Consider the following 20,854-nt stretch of genomic DNA (forward strand, 5'->3'; position numbering starts at 1 on the left):
ACAACTTGACTAGTTTTTTTTATTTTTTCTTACAGATAAAATGAATTTGTAATTTGATCAATCATTTTTATTTATAATAAATGTTTCAGGGGTCTGTGGCAAGGTGTAATGCTGCATACATCATAATAATGTAGTCTTCAATCGTTTAAGAAGTGCTTTAAAACCCATCTCTTTAGGAAAGCTAATGGCCTCCCAGAGTAACCTCTACCTGACGTACCTGTCTCTTGCTCTATCCTAAAGGGCAGCAGGTAACTCTCTCCTCCAGCTCTGCTTCACTCCCACCTTGTTTGATTGCTATTTCCGGTCCTATTGTGTTTTTTTTACCCCACCTCCTATAGACTGTAAGCTCGTTTGAGCAGGGTCCTCTTCAACCTATCGTTCTTGTAAGTTTTCTTGTAATTGTCCTATTTATTGTTACATCCCCCCTCTCATAATATTGTAAAGTGTTACGGAATCTGTTGGCGCTATATAAATGGCAATAATAGTAATAATGATAAATATTATTTGAATTTAAAAAATAAATAAATAATTAAATACGGATGTGTTCATGCATATATTTAGAAAGATACACTAGTTGTTTCTTTGCATCTGCCAACATCTGGTTTTAATGCATTATCTACTGCTGAGAAAATAGTTTCTTGACGTACGCCAATGTAATATTTGCATTTATTCATTTTTCGGATATTTTCGGTATATTAAAAACACAAATAACAGGAAGCATTGTTAAGTACGTTCCTCTAGTTTGGCGTTCGTGGGATAGTTATTTCATTACTGGAATTCAGCGAGTTCATTTTTCTGTCCTTTTTCTTGCTATTTTTAGTTAGGAAATGATTGATTCTTTTCCTTGGAGAAAAACTTAAGAACATAAAATAACACACACTCCGATTTATATCAAGTAGGTTAAGGATATAAATTTCCACTACACGTCCGTCTGCAAAATAAAAATCTAAATTTATCTTCACATACTGTTCATTTTTCTAAACCCCGGGAGAAGTAACTTAACAGAAATGAAAATAGGACAAAACAAGTCGGACATTTGCAGCAGTAAAACGGTTGGGATTAAGGAATACAGGACAGAAAATTAAATCCACAGTGGAACACAGCTAATCCCAGTTCGGTTTATGGCAGGTGGCTGTCTAAGGTGCTGAAACAGAACAGCATTTTTTATAGTACATTTTTACATTCCTATCTACGTAAGGGATTATTACAAAGTACCGGCACATCTGTTTAATATTTTAAACAAATCGTAGAACCTGGTATAATACAATGATGTTGCATCTATGATACTAAAATATGCACAATATAAAATCTGGACTTTATTTAATAACAATTTATAGGCATAATGAATAAATCCTTCCTGTTGCTGTTTAATCATGAAAATAAAATGAAATGCACTTTTTATGGACTAGTAAGGCGGTATGTATTTCTCTGCTTCAAGAAGCCTAGCAATCTGGAGATGACGGTCAACAAGAGCTGCACTTAGACAAGAGGAAAAAAACATTATTCTTCAAATTATTATTATTAGCATTGATATTCCGACAACGTATAACACAGTGCTTTCTAATTATATAACGAGGATATATGACATGAAGAAACCGACAAACAAAATAATGTTGACAGATACAAGAAGTGAACAGAACCCTTCTCAAATAAGCTTACAGTCTAGAAGACTGTTTTGGAAACAAAATGATATTCCGAATAGATACAGTTGTGGCCGGTGACTGTAAAATAAAGAGATTAAAATAAAGTTATGCCAGTATAACATATATTATTGACTTCCCAGAGGATTAAAAGTAAAACAAGTTCATTTTATCATTTACACATACACATCGAACATTTTTAAATATGGTCTGGAAACAGAAATGAAGCTGAAATATTTATGTAGCTTTAAAATTACACTCGTAACGTCAGCATTAACAGCACAATCTAGTGAATATTTTACGGTTTCATGTAGAGGCAGAATAGTTTTTTTATTGACCCAGCTCTTTTCATAAATTGTTCTCTCCTGAAGATTTTCTTAAAAAAAAAAAAAAAACTTACCGGTACTCGGATTTCATGATGCAATGACGCAGTAGAAAAATAATACATGATTTTACATAGAAAAATAAAACAACCATATTAGAATTATTTAGGTCTGCATATTTTTATTTCATCGTCTATTTCTGAATATTAAAAATCATAGTGATTATATGACATCCCTTCTTGTAAATCTTTGGACTCTAAATATTTGAGGTTTTACAACACGTACTCTACACAAAAGCATTATCATTAGAAATTCTCAAATACCATGCCCATATTTGGAAGGAATCTGTATTTATTTTGGAGAAGGCAAATTTGTAAATTGGCAGCAAAATGAGTTAAATGTATGTAGCTATAGAAAAAATACTGATCATCATTTCCCAATTAAAATCAGTCCTAGAAATGCATTAAATGCACTAATGCATTCATTAAATTCCTTAAATGCATTCATTAATTTTATACACTTATGGACCAACGCTTACTCCATAGATTTAAGATTTTTTTTTTTTTTTACCAGCTATATCCTTACCATAAAATGAAATTTAAACTGAGCCTTAGAAGGAAGTAGACAGTGAGTGTTAAGTCCATTGCCACTTTTTACCATGTGCCACTGCTTTATCACAAAACCAATTTATAACGTCGCACGAGTACTGTATACAGATGTCATGTAGTACACGCTTGCCCCGGAAATGTTTTTCATTCAGCGGTTATAATTATAACATTGTATTGTGTTTGGCATGCTTTGTACAAATGGCAGCAGGAGCCTTAAAAAATCGCTAAGAACGTTGGGAGCGAACAAAGTTAAGTTGCTAAAGCGCAGTGTTAATGTAAAGGTTGATATCAGTGGCCTTGTCCAGAATAGACCATGGGAGCTTTCTTATCTCCTTTTGGCAGGAGGTGCTTTGTGCTTCCTGTGCGAAATTAAGAGCAATACGCGGCTTTCCTCTTGTTGTTTGGCTTCCTCCTCTACACAAGACTGTTCCCAGCACTGCTGTTATCTTTGCATCTTCAAACATGGCACAATTTGCTTCCTTAAAAGCTTTATGTATTCTTAAGGGCCAAGTTATATCCCACATCTCTTGCAGTTCCTATGTTAACTCCTTGAGAGAGGAAACGATTATTTTGACACAGGTCACATTAAGATTCATATATGGGTTTTTTTCACCTTTTTTTTTCTTATTTATTTTTTAATGATATTGTTGAATGAGGCCTTAAAACCATCCGGTAGGGAACCACTTCAGTATGTGCATGAATTTCTATATTTCGAATAGATTTTAATAACTGGTGGCACTGTAGGGTGGTGAAAATAGGAAGCCGAGGATGTGTCCCAATTAAACTATCAATTAAAGAGTTAAAATAAGTTAGAACCTTGTGGAAGTGTGGAATTGCTCTAAGATCTTTGAAAAAATAATTACAGGAGCTCCCGACTTCCTGTTACTGTGCGCTGCCAGATTTATGGCCGTCTTCCTCTCTCCTAGGTCCATTCTGGAGCATAATATTAAAATAGAATTGATGACTTCTGTTAGAATCTATTCCTCGTTTAAGGCAAGGAGAAGGAAAACACAGGTCTATAGTCAAGGACGGGCCGTCGGAAAGTCAAGAATAAATATTCCCAGATCCCAAATTATATATTTTTTTCTAAAGTACTTTAAACACAGTTTGGAATCATAGCAACTGTAGCAGAGACATAAGTGACTTGTCACTTTCTGCCAAAACACGTCTAACTGACATCTCCAGGTACAATTATAAAACATAATACATTTCAACTTTAACATCTTAAGAACGGAGGCAATTGTACCAAGACAAAACCTAGAACTATATATAATTTTGTTCAGGAAAAATAGGGCTTTTCCTTTCACATCAAATATTTATACATAGAGCATTTTTAATATGCATAAACTCCAAAGTAAAGTTCTGCATGGCATTTTAACTGTGAATGTCATAATATTTTTAGCTTTTATTGCAATAAAAGGATGTTCTATAAGGCCAACGATACCATCCATGTACAGGTTTCATGGTGTTTTGGAAAGTTACAGGGTTAAATATAGGCCTTGCCCATTTCAGTTTTTACACATTGACATTTGCCAGATTGATTTGCTGGGTTCATGTTGCCTTTGAGACCGTATGGCAGCCCAAGAAGTAAAATTACCCCCACAATGGCATACCATTTGCAAAAGTAGACAATGCAGGGTATTCAAAATGGGGTATGTCCAGTCTTTTTAGTAGCTACTTAGTCACAAACCCTGTAGTTAGTGTTCATATTTGTTTTTTTGCATTTTTCTCACACACAAAAAAGGGACTTTCACTGATGATATCATGTTTTACTGTTCTACTTGTGTTCAGTGATGTCTCAAGAGTACAACAGTACCCCCGATGTACATGTTTTAAGAGATTAATATACAATAAACAAAATATATCATACATAATTTCATTGTAAGTGTATAATATATGTTATTTATATGTAAATATATTATTTTATCAATTATATATTGAGGCATCCTGCCAATCAACCTGATCCGAGTCATGTGATCGCAGCGTCACTTCAATCACATGACTCGGAACGGCTGGATTGGTTGCAGGGCAACTGCCGATTGAATCTGGCAAGTGAGTGTGATTTGTCAAGGTTGCAGGGGCAGATACATTAGAATATGTCATTAATCTCTAACAGCGTTAAACCCCATGCTGATCAGGGCTTAGTGACATGTCCTAATGATCAGTGATCTCTCCATAACCCATAACTGCAGGTATGCTACTCATATCAGCAATGCATTCTCTTTATGGGATTGCTCATGACATATAATTGTGGACCAGCCTTCAAGCACTACCACTCTCAGGCCTCACTTCACACTCAAACTCAGTGAAGCTCTGCATTTAACATCCTGCAGCAAATCCTACCACTCTCAGGTACTGACTGAATCTTGGAAGATACTCCATCTCATTTATTCTTGGATTGCTACCATATTATCATGTGTTACTATAGAATTTTTATTTATACCTGTAGGTTGCCACCAGGGCCGGCGCGTCCATAAGGCGGCACAGGCGGCCGCCTTAGGGCGCACGGGCTCTGGGGGCGCAAGATTTCAGTGACCGGCAGGAGGGAAGCTCTCCCTCCTGCCGGGCCACCATCTCGGCCCCCGGTGCGGCGTGCGGCTGTGCTGTAATCAGACGCGGCGAGGGAGCTCTAACCTCTCTGCTCTGCTCCCTCGTGCGCTGTCTGTCTGCTGATGTGTCAGTGTGTGAGTGTGAGTGTATGTGTGTGAGTGTGAGTGTGAGTGTATGTGTCTGTGTGAGTGCATGTGTCTGTGTGTGAGTGTATGTGTCTGTGTGTGTGTGTGAGTGACGGCGTGTGCGTCTGTGAGTGACGGCGCGTGCGTCTGTGAGTGACGGCGCGTGCGTCTGTGAGTGACGGCGCGTGCGTCTGTGAGTGACGGCGCGTGCGTCTGTGAGTGACGGCGCGTGCGTCTGTGAGTGACGGCGTGTGCGTGTGCGTCTGCGAGTGACGGCGTGTGCGTCTGCGAGTGACAGCGTGTGCGTCTGCGAGTGACAGTGTGCGTCTGCGAGTGACAGCGTGTGTGTGTGAGTGAGTGCGTCTGTGTGTGTGCATGTGAGTGTATGAGTGTGTTTGTCAGTGTATAATGAGTGTGTTTGTCAGTGTATGATGAGTGTGTTTGTCAGTGTATGAGTGTGTGTCTGTCAAATCAGTGAGAGTATGTTTGTCATTGAGTCTGTGTGTGACTATCAGTGTGTCTGTCAATGAGTCTGTGTCTGTCAGTGACATCTGTGTGTTTGTCATTGAGTGTGTGACTGTCAGTGTGTACAGAGTGTAGCGGAGCGGAGCGCGGTACAGGAGCTTCTGTTTCCTGTACCTGGCCAGACTGACAGGAGGTGCTCACAGAGAGAGCACTCCCTGTCAGTTCGGCCGGGTACAGAAAACTGAAGCTCCTGTACCGCGCTCCGCTCCACTCTGTACACATTGACACACCAGGAAGGGGAGTGTGACCACTAAAGGGGTGTGGGGTGCACCAAGGGACAGGGAGGGAATGGGAGAGAAACACCAAGAGACAGGGAAAAGAGGGGGGAGGGGAGAAGAACACTAAGGGACAGGGAAGGGACCAGGGAGGGGCTGGTTAAGAGGCACATAGGTGAAGATGTTTTTTTTAGGGGGGGGGGGGGCGGAAAAATGCATCTTCGCCTATGTACCTAAAAATCCAAGCACCGGCCCTGGTTGCCACTGTAATTTTCTGTGCATGCAGTTTGTATTATTGCCATTTAATGTTTCTGACCAATATTTCATGTACAATTTTTAATATTTTGGGTGATAGAATTGGTTGCTTTCCAGTTGTATTCAACACATGGCTCTTTACTATGCTCCTGCTAGCTGTAAATACCTTCATATAACTGTTCAATCTGCATCTCTGTTTCTCAGGCCTCACTTCACACTCAAACTCTGTGAAGCTCTGCATTTTTTCTTACCACTTCCCATCCACCTATCCTTCCTCCCGCCCACCCAGGTTCCCCCTAAATATATAGCATGTTCCATCAGCGGTTTGAGATTCTCACTCAGTTACTTCTTCATTCCCTTTATATTTTACAAATAGCTGCTTCTCTGTTAACTCTTTTAGCAATCACCTCCAAACTTCCCCTGCTACCTCTTGTCTCCAATCCCCATTGTATCCAGGCCATCTAGCTAAGCACTTTGCATAAACGAGCTTCAATGGCTAGATATCAGCTTACGGGCAGGGCCCTCTCTACCACTTGTATTTGTCTGTGTATATTGTACATTCTTCTCTAATTGTACAGCGCTGCGAAATCTGCTGGAGCTTTATAAATACCAGTAATAAATAAATAAGCACTAACTTTAAAGGGTTAATCCGACAACGGAAAGCTTGTGTCTCCTCTCCCTCCTTAACTGCAGCCCCCCTCCTACCGATCCCCTCTGCTGATATTTTTCCCCCTGCCTACCTTCTTGCTCCTCTCCTTCACTACTCCCTCTCCCAAATGTGCTCTGAGCCTGTTAGATGGTCCTATCAAAGACTTATCTATGAAAAGCCCTTGATTGGACCTCTGCACCCCTGTGATGTCAAGAAGGGGTGTCTTGAGCTGCGTCGGGTGAAGCAACCTGTGCTAGGTTTAGGTAAGGAAAACGTATTTCAACCTAATTTTTAAGCATCTTTTGCGGGGCAACGACCTAAAGCATAAAGCCCAATAGGATATCTGGACCTTTATTCATTTTGATATAAACAACCCAGAACTAAGTGTTATTGGCTTCTTTGTTGTCATTCGTAACTGGTTGCCATACACTGCTGTGATTTTTTTGCATAGGCAATGAGGAACAAGTAGGGAAATAAGAATCGAGAGCCACAGCCTTCCATAGTGGTTATGGTGTCAAGAGTGCCCTGGCACCCCTCTACTAAAATTAGTTAAACAGTTTTTTTTTAAACGGTTTGAGTTCTTAAGTGAGATCTGCTGGGTGCTGCTTCCTGCCACCACTACTAATACCCGAGAGCTAGGCATTCCTAGCTTTCTCTTGAGCTAAGATCTTCAGTTCAAGGCTAACTCATTGACTGAGAGCATCAGATTATTTCACAGCAGATAAAAGTCATTCATCTTTAGGAACTTCCAACTCTCTGGCATTAGTAGCAGAGGCAGGAAGCAGCACCTGGAGTATCCCAGAAAGAAGTTAAGCAGTTAAAAATGGTTTGACTACGAACAGAGATCACCTGGGCACTACTAGCACCATATACAGTACAGTTTGCTGTAATGGTAAACAGTCTAATGGCTATATAAATATATATATTTTTTATATATTTTTGCGTGATAGCAGTGCAATCAGTAAAACATCCACATCAAAATTACATCAACATCAGACATCAGATAATAACGTTTAACACATTGACATCTTAATCACTAACAGTGCGTCTTTACTTGTGCACAATCAATTTAGCCATCACGTTTTTTGTCATAATGAGTTGAAAAGTTGGAAAAAGAAATAAGAAAGCCAAGTATAGTGGAGTGTCCCCTGTTTTCTGCTGCAATTAGCATACCCCTTATAAGGCAGCAACCTACGCAGTGGTGTAGGCCATGATCCTATTTGACGTCCCAAGTGTTATGCGGCTGTGCTATCTTAAGGTAGGTTTATACCCCTCACTGTCCCTGCATGCCTTTTCCATTGAGGGGTGTAGAAGGAAGAGAGCTAGGAGTCCTGGAGAACAGGACTGGATAGGCAAAAGAAAGAAAGAGCAGATCGTCTGGGAGTGGTAGAGCTAGCTTGTTTGTGGGGGCTCGGGAAATCCAGCGACCCCTGCTATTTGTTTACGCATTTCCCAATATCGGGATTCATTCCTGTCTCTGAAGGAAGATGTCCAGCTATTTAATGGGATAATGGACTAATGGCTATATTTTAAGGTTTTTAATAGACATTGCATTTAACTGAATATCTTTGTTATGTTACTCCTTGGACTTGTTGGATTGCACAATATTTCTTTCGTATGAAGAAATCCACTACATTCCTTAGTTAATTAGGTCTTTTAGGTGTTTTTTCCTTACTTATGTTTAGTTGTAGAAAGTCTGAAGATGGGTCTTACATGTAATGTATAATAGAATATAATACATCAACATTTTAGAATTGATTTCAAAGTTTTCCAAGCAGTAGCTGATATTGCGAAATAAATTATGTTTCGTAGCTGCTGATTCATGATTTGAGGTGGTTGAACTGGAAAGGACAACTCATTCTATTCATGCGTGAATCCAGACTTGGACAAGCCCTTCCTGGTAGTTTCATTGTGTTTCCAAATTAATCCCAAAGGAATCATTGGGAAATATCCATTTAACTTCCACTTCCACAAATTCCAGTCGTCCTTTGTGCTGACTGCGTGTATTCAACAACTCGTATTCCAAAAAGAACTGGAAGTAATATTACAATAAAGTAGTAAGTGAGATTTGTAATGAAGATTTGGATACAAAATAAAAACTCAAACCTTGAGTTATGCAAGCTTCGGCACTTATTAAAACTCTAAAAATGAAACTAAACAGAAATTATGGCTTCATTGATTTTCACATGAATGGATGATATCTCTGTAGCTTACATTTTGGATCTTCATTGCTTTTAAAATTAGGGTGTTTGTCGAAACGTTCTGTGCTCACATGTTCAAAGTCTGGCTAGTCTCTTATACGGTGTAGTCATTATTGTCAAATATGTTAAGTGCTCAAGTCAAATGATTTGACTTTGACCCCCTTAATCATACTCATGCTATTATGATGGCAATCTTGATAATTTGATTTGCGAATAGTACAACACGCCTTCTCAGTTCTAGCCTTGGTTACAAACATGCCATGAACTTTATGCTGTATACGTCTTATTTTGTTATTTTGTATAACCTAATTTTGTAAGATCCCGAGATGCTTAGCTTCCATGGGCCTCAATTCAATTTTTTTGAATCAGCATCAGAATTGAGTCCAATCTGTTAGAAAAGAAATAATATACAAATTAATTATCTACCGAAGATACCATTAATGTCCATGGGATTTTTTGTAGTTAAATCATTTGAGAAGTTTTTCTAGCGGAATGGAAAAAAATTCTGATTCAATCAAGTTATATCAAGGCCATGGTCAGCTGGAAACAACACCAGATAGTTGGGACGCCAGTTTGGACATATCTTCTGCTGGAATATTTATTTTGGTTTTGCTGCTTTTCAGTACTTATTGGCATTACCCATCCTATAAGATCTGTGATTAAAGAACTTATGTAAGGAACCTGGACCATTTCCAAACTTGTTGCTTATTAAGTTGTGTATTTTATGATAAGGGATTCACATGATGTCTTTATCTCCCCACTGCCACAAGCAAGTAGTTACATGAAAGTAACACATGTTTATGCATTGTCATAAATATCACTGACACATACACTCACTCTGGAATACATAAATGATGGGTTTCCAGACACAGAAATGAGTATTTGTAGTTGCTAGGACTTAAAGCGGCACTGTCACTTGGCCTCCCTCCGCAAAAAAAAATAGAAGAATTTGCTAGCTTTAGTGTACTAATAATCTTAATTTTAATAATGACAGGAGGTAAGTATTTTGCATAGTCTTCCTTTACTACTCCATAGCAGCAAGGACATATAGGGAAAAAAAGGAACCAATCAGAGACAGGCAGAGAGTATAAGACACGCCTTCCACTGAGTCAGTTCCTCTTGAGAATGGTGACATCACAAGTCACACGATCAACTGAAGAACCATATGGAATAACGAATACAGTTCAAATTCCAGACGAAGAACGGTTGGATTAATTCAAAACTGGGAACAATGAATATCCTTGTACGCTTGATGTATAAGATCTCTTTGTGTCTTTTAAGCTGTAAGAGACCGAGAGTGTTTAGTGATATGAAATGTAAACCTGAACAATATGAGTAACCCTCACATGAAATGTGTGTAATAATTCGGTACTGGAGATGTGAACCCACCTGAATGGGAGGGAAATTCAAAAGGGGGGGGGGAAATACTTGCCTCCTGTCATTATTAAAATTAAGATTATTAGTACACAAAAGTAGCATAATCTTCAATTTTATCACATGACAGGAGGCTTGATATTTAGCATTTTTAGCGCTAAGGTAATAGAGAAAAAGCGGCAATGGAGGACGGGCGAGAGTAAAACGTCCGAAAGGTGGGTTTTCGTCACCAGTCTGCCGAGAGCAATATATCTGATAAAGACGTCCCCACTGTGAAGGCGGAAGAGGCCGCCGCACCCCGAACCGAGTGCGCGCCGAAGGAAGGGTCAATCCCGGCAAGAGATAAAAGCCATCGTACCCAGCGGGTCAAGGTGATAACCGAGATTTGCCCATGTGGCTTAACGTAGGACAGGATAATTGTCGGGAAGAGGTAATTGTAGTGTGGCCATAGCCGTACGTTGGCGTGCAGTGTCTGGACCACGAAAAGTTGGGTTCCGATGGAAAAGATGGGTAAAAAACCGAAGTAGAGTACGTCTTGTACGTCGAGACACACGAAGGGTGACACCTTCTGGAGAAAACAAGAAGGCGTCCATGTGGAATGCTTGAATGTCCAAAATCCGACCAATTGACCCGTGGATTCAAGCTGAGAAGTAACGCTTTCTCGTTCCAGGGGCCCATGAGTCCAAGAGTAGATATATAGCTGTTGACCATAAGTCATCAGTGCATCAAACACCCCCGAAAGACTCCAGGCCACTAAAGAGAGATGTCCTAAGTATTCCATGGGATTCCTCATGGAATATGTGAGTATCATCTGATCCTTTGTTAATTGCGGTGGGTGCTGGCATGACAGTGCGAGGAGATCTGGGGACCAAGGCTGACTCTGCCACCGGGGCATCTCCAGGGGGCTAGCCACTTTCAGTGATCTAATGTTGTGAACCACTCTTGCGATCATTGCAAAGGGCGAATATGCGTAAGCCCCTTTGGTTGGCCATGCCTGCAGGAATGCGTCTACCGCTGCACCTTCCGGGTCTGGTAATCAGCTGTAGAAAATCGGTAGTTGCTGGTTGGTGTTTGACGCGAAAAGTAGATTGTGAGCGGACCTCTCAGGTTGTTCAGTGTTGCCAATATGTGTGGAGCTAGGTGACAATCGTTGCTGTCCCTCCAGTGTCGAGAGGTTTCCCCTGGAAGATGTTCCGCCATCAATGTGGTATTGCGTGGTAGGCAATAGTCGAAGATTTCCTTCGTGAGGTGAGTCAGTGTCTGAAAACAAATGCCCCAAATATTACAAGTGGTTGATGTGACGAACTGCGGAGAAATTGTCCATGCGTAGCAGGATACAGCAATCGAAACTCCCTATCATTAGATTTTGGACAGCAGAGGTGCCTGCGAACAATTCTAGGCATGTATAGCAGCGAGTTACCATCAAAGTTCTTGTCGGATTTCTTACGTCATGGGTACCAGTGAAAGAAGGTGGCTGCAATTCTGTTGGAGAATAGAATGATGTCCAGGAAAGCCAGGCATTGTATGTTCGTTCGTAAAGCACTGTGGTGTGGAACTGAGCCCGAAGGGGAGGCAGGTGAATTGCCATGGTGTCCCGTTCCAGAGGAAACGTAAGGAGGGATGACTGCCATTGTCTACTGGTACAGGCTGGTAGGCGTCTTTAAGTCCAGGCAGATAAACCAGTCTCCTCTTTGCAATAGATGGATACCTTCCATCTTGAAATGGTGGTATGTAAAAATGTTTAACCAGGAAAGAGACATTGAGATTATTTTCTGGTTTCCAAGTGAATCCTATTGAAAACTTTTACCCAATTTAATAGTATTCATTTTATCTACCTCAAAGGGCTGAAGGGCTGAGTCAGCCCTGCAGGGGAATTGAACCTGTGACCCCCAAAGGTTAAGCAGATTCTGACTTAGGCGAATAATGTCCTTGTACCTGTGGGCCCAATTCTTTATTCCTGAGGTTTACCAATTTCCCATCAATTCGGAATAAGGCTGCCCGGCGTCTCTCCAAAAAGAGAAGAGGAAGCAAAACGTCTCTGGGTCCACTCACAAACATTGTACTGCAGAAAGGAGTCGGCCTGGGTGTATGTCTTATCCATTAGGGTCAGAACCCAGGTGAGTGGCCCGACAGCATTAAGGAACTTATCCTGGGCTCCTTTGAACCCTTTCTCTACCCCTTTCCTTGAGTCTCTACCCCCTCGTGCCTTGAAGGCCAGCATCATCTGGTCAAATTCTGGGGTATAGGCAACCTTATCCGGAGTACACTCTGATCTCAGCTGCTTTTAGACCTCCTTGTACAGTGCCATCTGTAGCCAGAAGTGGATGTGTCCAATCTCCTGAGCGTGGGTGGCGAATATTTCTCGGGTCAAACACCATTGGCCAGTGGTGTCTAAAAAGAACTCACCATCCGGCTGCGCCAAAACCAGCTCTTCCTCCACTTCACCCACATGCTGGGGCTCACCCAGAAAGGTATCCTTTACAAAGGAGTTGGGACCCCAAGTCCCACGATCAGAATGAGGATCTTCTGTTGCCCCTTGTTGAGAAACGATAGTGATGGTGGGACCTCCTGCTCCTCATCCGAGGAAGTGTCATAAGTTGGAGGGTTTACAGGCCGTGTACGTTTTCTCTTCTTTAGGGGGGCTTTACCCTTAGTGGGTTTTGATTTTTGACCCTTCGCCTATCCAGTGTTGCTTAGCAGGGCAGACTGGCTCATTGGAAGAGGAGTTGGACTCCTCCGAAACGTCTCTCGATTGGGAGCATTTAGCAGGCGCTTTGGTAGCATCTTGAGTGGCTGGAACGCCTTGGCTAAAGGCCTTCTCCACAGAAGCGGCAACTGCCGCATTGATTACTGCCTGGAGGTCTGAGGGCATCTGAGTCTTCCATTATTAACACCCAGTACACTTGGGGCTCACCCAATAGATTCGTGAGTAAATAGGCTAATTGGTAGCAGGGACTGCTAGGGGTAATGGTGGTCATGAATGCGACCCATGTATGTAGAGGTAATGCTGGGGGTTACCCAGGTAAAAGGAGACTGCAAGGATAGCTCCACTCGGCAGCAGCATATGGGGGCTCACCCCGAGCCGAGTTACTAGGTATAGACCTGACCGACTGACCCAGATGACAACAGTGACACTTTAATCTGTTATGTCATATATACACACCAATGGATTGGCATATTCTACATCCAAATATGTTCTCTTCTCAATTTTTGTCCTATATATCTTGACTTCTTGCTAGCCATATGCCCTTAGAGCAGAGATAGGCAGCTATCTATTGTATTGTGCATCATGTGAACTTTGATCTGTAACAGCTAGAATTCAAAGTCTTCTAGATCAATGCTGGTAAAATAATTGCTACATTCATGAACCGTTCAATTATGAGAAACTGGAAAGATAATGAGGTAATAAATCACTCTAGGTATAAATAATTAATTACTATTAAGTAGAATTTTAGCTGTTCTTGATGACAGAATTGTAAAACTTATATGAAGTTTAACATTCCCTCCAAGATGTATTTGGCTTTTGCAATCAATAAGCTGATTTAAGTCTTGAGTTTCATCAGTAGCCCAGCTTTCTCACGCAGTCATACTTTAGTGTTCGCTCACCGTAGGAAATACTTCATATAGGACAAGTCCAGAAGGCGGTTAAATCTATAGAGGTGTTTTAATTTAGTCACCATCCTTTCCAACCCAACTGGAATTTGCCTAAGTTGATTGATGATGGCTGGAGAAATCCAACAGCCCATATAAATAGTAAAAATTTAACTTTCTAGCAATGATTATGAACAAATGGTGGGACTATATCGGTGTTGTGTTCTGAAAAATTGAGCAAGTACTAAAAGCAGAGCATTTTAAAATCTTTTTTTTTTTTGTATAGGTGCAGCTTCCGATCAGATGGCAGTAGAATTTCTCTTCCTGTAATATTTGGAAAAAACGTTAACCAAACTGGAAACAGGATACAGAACATAATACAGAGAACACAAATGATTGAAGGAAAGAACAAGGTAAATTGCCATAAAAATTAATTAATCTAATTTTTCAATAATATTGTTTAGCTCAAAATATACATTCAGCCGTACATAAATGAGAACTGTCGTCAAATTTTCACTTTTAATTTTGAAAAAAAAAGTTTATTACATTTATTGAAACTTAATGATATCTGTTTTAAAGATCAATATTTTGCTGTATATATTGTATCTGGCTGAGCAGCCATGTTGGGTCAGACTCTACTGTTAACTGACCAACTGTTTCTCAACATAACTTGCCTGCTGCTGTGATGGTCTATGCAAAACTACTGCTGTAGGTAAGTTAGGTTGAGCAACAGTTAGGTAACAGCAGAGTCTGTTCCAACATGACTGCTCAGTTAGATAAAAATGTAATAAACTTTAAAGAAAACTTTAAGTGAGACGTATCAGACACAGCACTTCTTTTATTGATGGACTAGTTATGAATTTCCAGTTACAGTGTATAACTGAAATGGCTGCTTTTAGAATGTGGTCTATCATAATAGAATGTGGTAGAATGTGGTCCATCATAATAGAATGTGGTAGAATGTGGTCTATCATAATAGAATGTGGTAGAATGTGGTCTATCATAATAAAATGTGGTAGAATGTGGTCTATCATAGTATCATAATATTAACTTACAGGGGAATTTCTAAAACAAACCTTCTGGTTGAAAATTTCTATTCTTTTGACCTACCTTTATATTTTGCCTATGACAATAAGATAGATTTTGAAAGATCCATAATAGGCTGATCCAGGTACCATTTATAAATATGTCCTATTGGAAACTGATCATATAATGTTGCCAAAATATATATATTTACAAGAAAAAGAGTATCCCTTCCAAAACTCCAAAAGAAAATGGAAGGATAGAGGATGAATTACTGGGAAAAAGACACAAACAGGGAATAGTTGTTTAGTACATCAATTAGTAAATGCTAATGAATTTTTGAAGGTCCCACAATGATTAACACTTAACATTTATTTAAATATTGTAGAAATTAGACACAGGTGTGCCAATGTCACAGAACAATTAAATGTTAATTACAGAAACAAAATCAAAAAGTGTTTAACACTTGTGTATTGTGTATGTAAAGCCATTGACTAATTTTCATTATTAATGCTATTTGTAGTGACAAATTGAATAGTTATAATGTTATAATGTTATCATTTGTTTCTGTGACTCTCCAAAACAATATTTACACATTAGCACCATTTGAAAAAAGCACAACATGTCCGGTTGTCCCCCTTGTAAACTTTTGTAGTAAAAGATCATTTGAACTCATTATGCCGTTATAACCATGTCAGTAGTGTCTTATGAAAATGCCTATTAAAAAAAATAAAATAAAAATCTTTATTTACAAGAGACTATAATGAAGATATGAGGCATATAGTAGATACAAACTCCATAGCATACGTCATCAAAACATTGAGTAGAAATGACAGTAATAACAATTGTAAGATGACATTGAACAAATTACAGCTCTGATATAGACTTCCAACTAAGCTTTTTTTTTTCAAATTGCTACAATGTATGATCCCTCACCCAGAGATACTCAACACCCAATTCCCACTAGGAAAATGTCCAATTTTTAAAAAAAGACATATTCTAGAGGAGATACATTTTTTATGAAGATACTCTGAATATCATATTCTTAACACAATGTTGACTAGACAATAATATACTATAGAATCATTTTCAAAAGGTCAATTTTCTTTAATTGTGGTGGAAAATATCGAGAGATAAAAATAATATTTGTTAAGAATTCATGATATATTACATATGGCTTGACACCTGCCCACAACACAATGCATTATTATCCGATCTGTTATTGGTACTACTACAACTACTCATCATAGACTTCTCCTGTTTATTTTATCTCGGCTATAACACCGCTAAACTCAAGACTGAGTATTGTATAGTCTGGCGTTACTTGCTGATGTTTTACACACCTTTCACAAGGAGAGATGATGTTGGTGGTTTAGTCCAGACATTTGTATTGTTAGATATCATCTTTGCTTTTACAGTCTATCACTGGAAAGTCATCCTTTCTACATTTACATGCACTCACAGTTTGTGGCCTTTTTGTCTATTGTGTAACCACACAATCCTTGACTTCACACAGTTTGGAGTACAGGAAGCATGTCCTTTTATAAATATAATGAATTGAGGCTATGCAGGAATGACAGCTATAGTGCCCCGGCGACATTTCCGCTGAGTGCTGTCTGGACACACGTTGAGAAACCTGAATAGTATAATTGAAGCACTAAGTGACACAAGTGTTGATACTTAGTCATAAAATATAGACTTCCACTTTACTTTAATGATTCAGTTCCCACACCCATGACATTTTTATTCTCACGTTTCAATTCTGCATTAATCTACTTGCTGTTCACACAAGCTAATTTTAGCAGTTTCTTAGTACGTGACCAAAGGTATATTGTCTATACTTAGTAGAACGATGCGTGTTTCCCTTTCGGCAGATGCATTACCGATGTTTCAAGTGTCTACAAATATACAATTTGTATATACAAGGCTGTTCTGTCCATTGAGGTCTCTTGTTTATGTTATGTAGATACTAATATTAAATTATTTCTAGTCAACAAATTACATCCAGAGCTAAATAACCTCTCTGCTCATCCGGATAAAGACACGAGAGGCATAACATTTGCTAAAGTTTCATTTTTGTTTCTAAGAGGTTGAAGAAGTGTCAAGTTAAATACTCTATGGTCGAAGACAATCTAGTCTTTATATCCAAATATATTACTGTAACCCTTTCTATGTGTCTAAAATCTACTAATTTAATTATTTAAAAACATCTCTTATACATAGCATCAGTATCTAAGAACAAATGCTCACCTGGTAGTGAATTTAAGGCCAGTAAGGTTTTGTCATGTATAAATAGGGGCATAAATTCTCGAGATGAAAATATAATTTTGCCTCTTTATAAATCGCTGGTAAGACCACATCTTGAATATGCTGTGCAATTTTGGGCGCATGTTCTAAAGAAAGATATCATGGCACTAGAAAAAGTGCAAAGACGAGCTACAAAATTGATAAAAGGAATGGAGCATTTTAGTTATGAAGAAAGGTTAAAAAATGTAATCTCTTTAGTTTGGAAAAACTGCACCTCAGAGGGGATATGATAACATTATACAAATATATTCGGGGCCAGTACAAACCATTATCTGGAAATCTATTCATAAACAGGGCTATACATACGACACAAGGTCACACATTTAGGCTTGAAGAAAGGAGATTTAATCTAAGGCAAAGAAAAGGTTTTTTTACAGTAAGAGCAATAAGGATATGGAATTCTTTGCCTGAAGAGGTGGTTTGGTCAGAATCTATACAGATGTTTAAACTGCAATTAGATAAATACTTGCAACAACATAACATACAGGGATATAATTTCTAATTAGTGGGGTAATAGCTGCTTGATCCAAGGAGACATCTGACTGCTATTTTGGGGTCAAGAAGGAATTTTGTCCTAGTTTCTTGCAAAATTGGAAGCGCTTCAGACTGGGTTTTTTGCCTTCTTTTGGATCAACAGCAAAACATATGTGAGGAAGGTTAAACTTGATGGACGCAAGTCTCTTTTCAGCTATCTAACTATGTAACTATGTAATTCAACATGTACACTGCCCTTCATAAAATCCATGAATCATGTGTAACAAAGTATCATATTTCTCTGCATTCAAATATAAAACAAACATGTTTACACACACACACACACACACACTGTATAGACATATCATATAGACTCTACAACTATCTCTCTGTCTGTCTGTCTGTTTGTGTTTGTCTGTCTGTCTGCGTATCTATCGTTTCCATCCATTACTGATTTATTTTATCTAACCAATGCACACAGTGTGTTAATCAGACCATTTTTTTTACAGACTGTAGGAATTCTTATTTTAAATAGTTCCAGGATGTCGGGAGTGTACGCGTGTGCAGCCACCAATGATGTAGGAACTGAAAGAAGAGAGATACCTTATTATGTAACCGGTAAGCAGAATATGGAGATAGTACATATTTAAATGTCAGTGATGTAAAATCAAGTTAAGGTATAAGCTGAAGATCATTCCAATCATTTCCTTCAATAATTTATTTCTTTATTTTCATTTTAAATTGTAGTACAAACTAAGTGTGCAGCTTTGGATATACAAGCAAAGGAATAGCAACATTTAATGTTATATATATTGATATCCACGTTTTATATTTATAGGTGGTATTTTATAGGTGTCTAAAGTGCAAAATATCGGCAAATACACTAATTTTAGCTATTACTAAGAGCTATATTGAGATATATAAACAAATGAATAAATAACGGGGGAAAGATGTGAATAAATAAAAAATCTGTAGAATGAAAAGTTTGGTTTTTAACTATAATATCAAACTGATTCTGGTAATGCCTGTGATCAGCCCACCAATTCAATTAATACAGCAGATAATACATTTACACCAAAAATATATAAAAATAATTATCTATAATAGGATGTATAATTGACAATGGGAATAATAATCTGTGTCCTATTATACACAGGAAGCTTTAGTAAAATACTTAAAGGGATGTTAAATTCATAAATTTAATCTTTTATAAATTAATCTTGCTTCACCCTCTCCCCCCTGCTTCCAAACAGAGAACTGGTTTGTTAAGTTCAGTGGAGTTAAACTTAAGAGGCAGCAATTGTTCAGAGTACCTGCTTTGCAAAGACTTCTCATTGAGCTGCATTGGGAAGTCTGTGATTGGACAGCCTGCTGAAGAAGGTGGGAGAGAGGGGGCTTACAAGGGTAGCAGACAAGAGATCTGCAGCATTTGAAATACTTCAGTGACTAAAAAAAATGCATATTTAAATGCATTCATGTTTTCATTCGGGGTATATCTACTAAATAGTGATTTATTTTTATTTATTATTTTGGCTAAGTGTCCCTTTAAAAATGCTTCCCCTCTAACCCCTCCCCCCACCCCTCTCCCCCCCCCCCCCCCTCCCCTCCCCACCACCACTTCTCAAGTAAAATGAACTAGGAAAAGGGAGCAAAGCGTGGTATTTCAGCTGCTCTGGTGTACAACTTCCAATTACAAAGTATGATTTTGCTCTGTAATGCCTATCCACATCTGTGTGTGTGATCTCAGCCTGCTGTCCTGAGGGTATTCTAATTGTAGCTAAGCCCCCCTTTTTACTCTAAATTCAGTTTTCCGCTGGATATTGATGTTTAGACTGCTGAATCCCAGCATGTGACGAGACACTGCTCCATAGGAGGCCGCATAACTATCTGTTTAATGTTACTCACAAAATGGACATGAAGTGGGCATTGCGAGAAGCCAAGAAGGTGCCCCAAGTGTAATTTGGGCATTAACACTCCTGTAGCTATTTCGGAATCATTGAAACAAAGTTAGAAAATATATATTTTTTTTATCTCAAACTAGAGTAACCCATGAGATTTTTTGTGTGTGCTTTGTTGGCACACAGCATGCTTGTGGGTGTGTGTGTAATTACCCAGGGTGAAACAGGAACAGAACTGCCTTATCTCCTTCGCTTCCCAATGTCACAAAAACCTATTTTATTTTGAGATTCATAGTGGTGCTTGGCAAAGATAAACAGCATATTCCATCAGGAAACCTGGGACCTATTTCCACAGGAAGTCTCAAAATCACTTAAGTAAATAAAACACTTTCGCATTATTGCGACCGTGCCACTAAGTACTGCAGTGATTTCAATAAGTGGAGCTAGGTGTAATGAGACATCTCACATTATTTGATTTCCATCCAGACGTTCTTCCCTATCACTTTGTGAAGAACAGGGTGATTCATAATGACGTTAAGGAAATGTCCCGAACAGAAATGAGATGAAAGCCCATGCAGAGGAGATCCTCATAATATCATGTCAGCCGCACAATTAAGGAAAAATGTGTCTGTCCTTCTCTAACACTTCCTTCATTTTATCTTTTAATGTTTGTGCATTCTTGAAACTTGACTTCTTCAGTAGAAGCCAAGGTTAAAACCACAATGATTGAAGAATGCGGATAACATTTCATTTTGATATGCACGTCATTTTATCCTGAGCTCGATAACATGTGGACGTGTCTCAGACCGTAACTTACTGTAACTGCGTGGAGTAACTGCGTATTATGTGGAGCCAGTAGTGCAGAATAGGTCAGAGTACCTGCCTTGCAAAGACTTCTCATTGAGCTGTATTGGGAAGTCTGTGTTTGGACAGCCTGCTGAAGAAGGTGGGAGAGAGGGGGCTTACAAAGGTAGCAGACAAGAGATCTGCAGCTTTTGAAATACTCCAGTGAACAATAAAAAGGAATATTTAAAAGTATTCATGTTTTTATTTGGGGTATATCTGCTAAATAGTGATTCATTTTTATTTATTGTAT

At 38.9% G+C, this 20,854-nt stretch overlaps 1 protein-coding gene across 1 annotated transcript in view; it reads left to right on the forward strand.

The window, feature by feature from the left end:
* FLT1 (fms related receptor tyrosine kinase 1) overlaps positions 1-20,854 on the forward strand; it is a 57,335-nt gene that overhangs the window by 34,309 nt on the left and 2,172 nt on the right. The window contains exons 11-12 of the mRNA XM_063444878.1: positions 14,343-14,469; positions 18,370-18,478. Coding sequence (XP_063300948.1) covers positions 14,343-14,469; positions 18,370-18,478 — 236 coding nt within the window. The remainder of the gene's footprint in view (positions 1-14,342; positions 14,470-18,369; positions 18,479-20,854) is intronic.

This window comes from Pelobates fuscus, chromosome 1, assembly GCF_036172605.1.
Source record: "Pelobates fuscus isolate aPelFus1 chromosome 1, aPelFus1.pri, whole genome shotgun sequence".
Taxonomy (NCBI): Eukaryota; Metazoa; Chordata; class Amphibia; order Anura; family Pelobatidae; genus Pelobates; species Pelobates fuscus.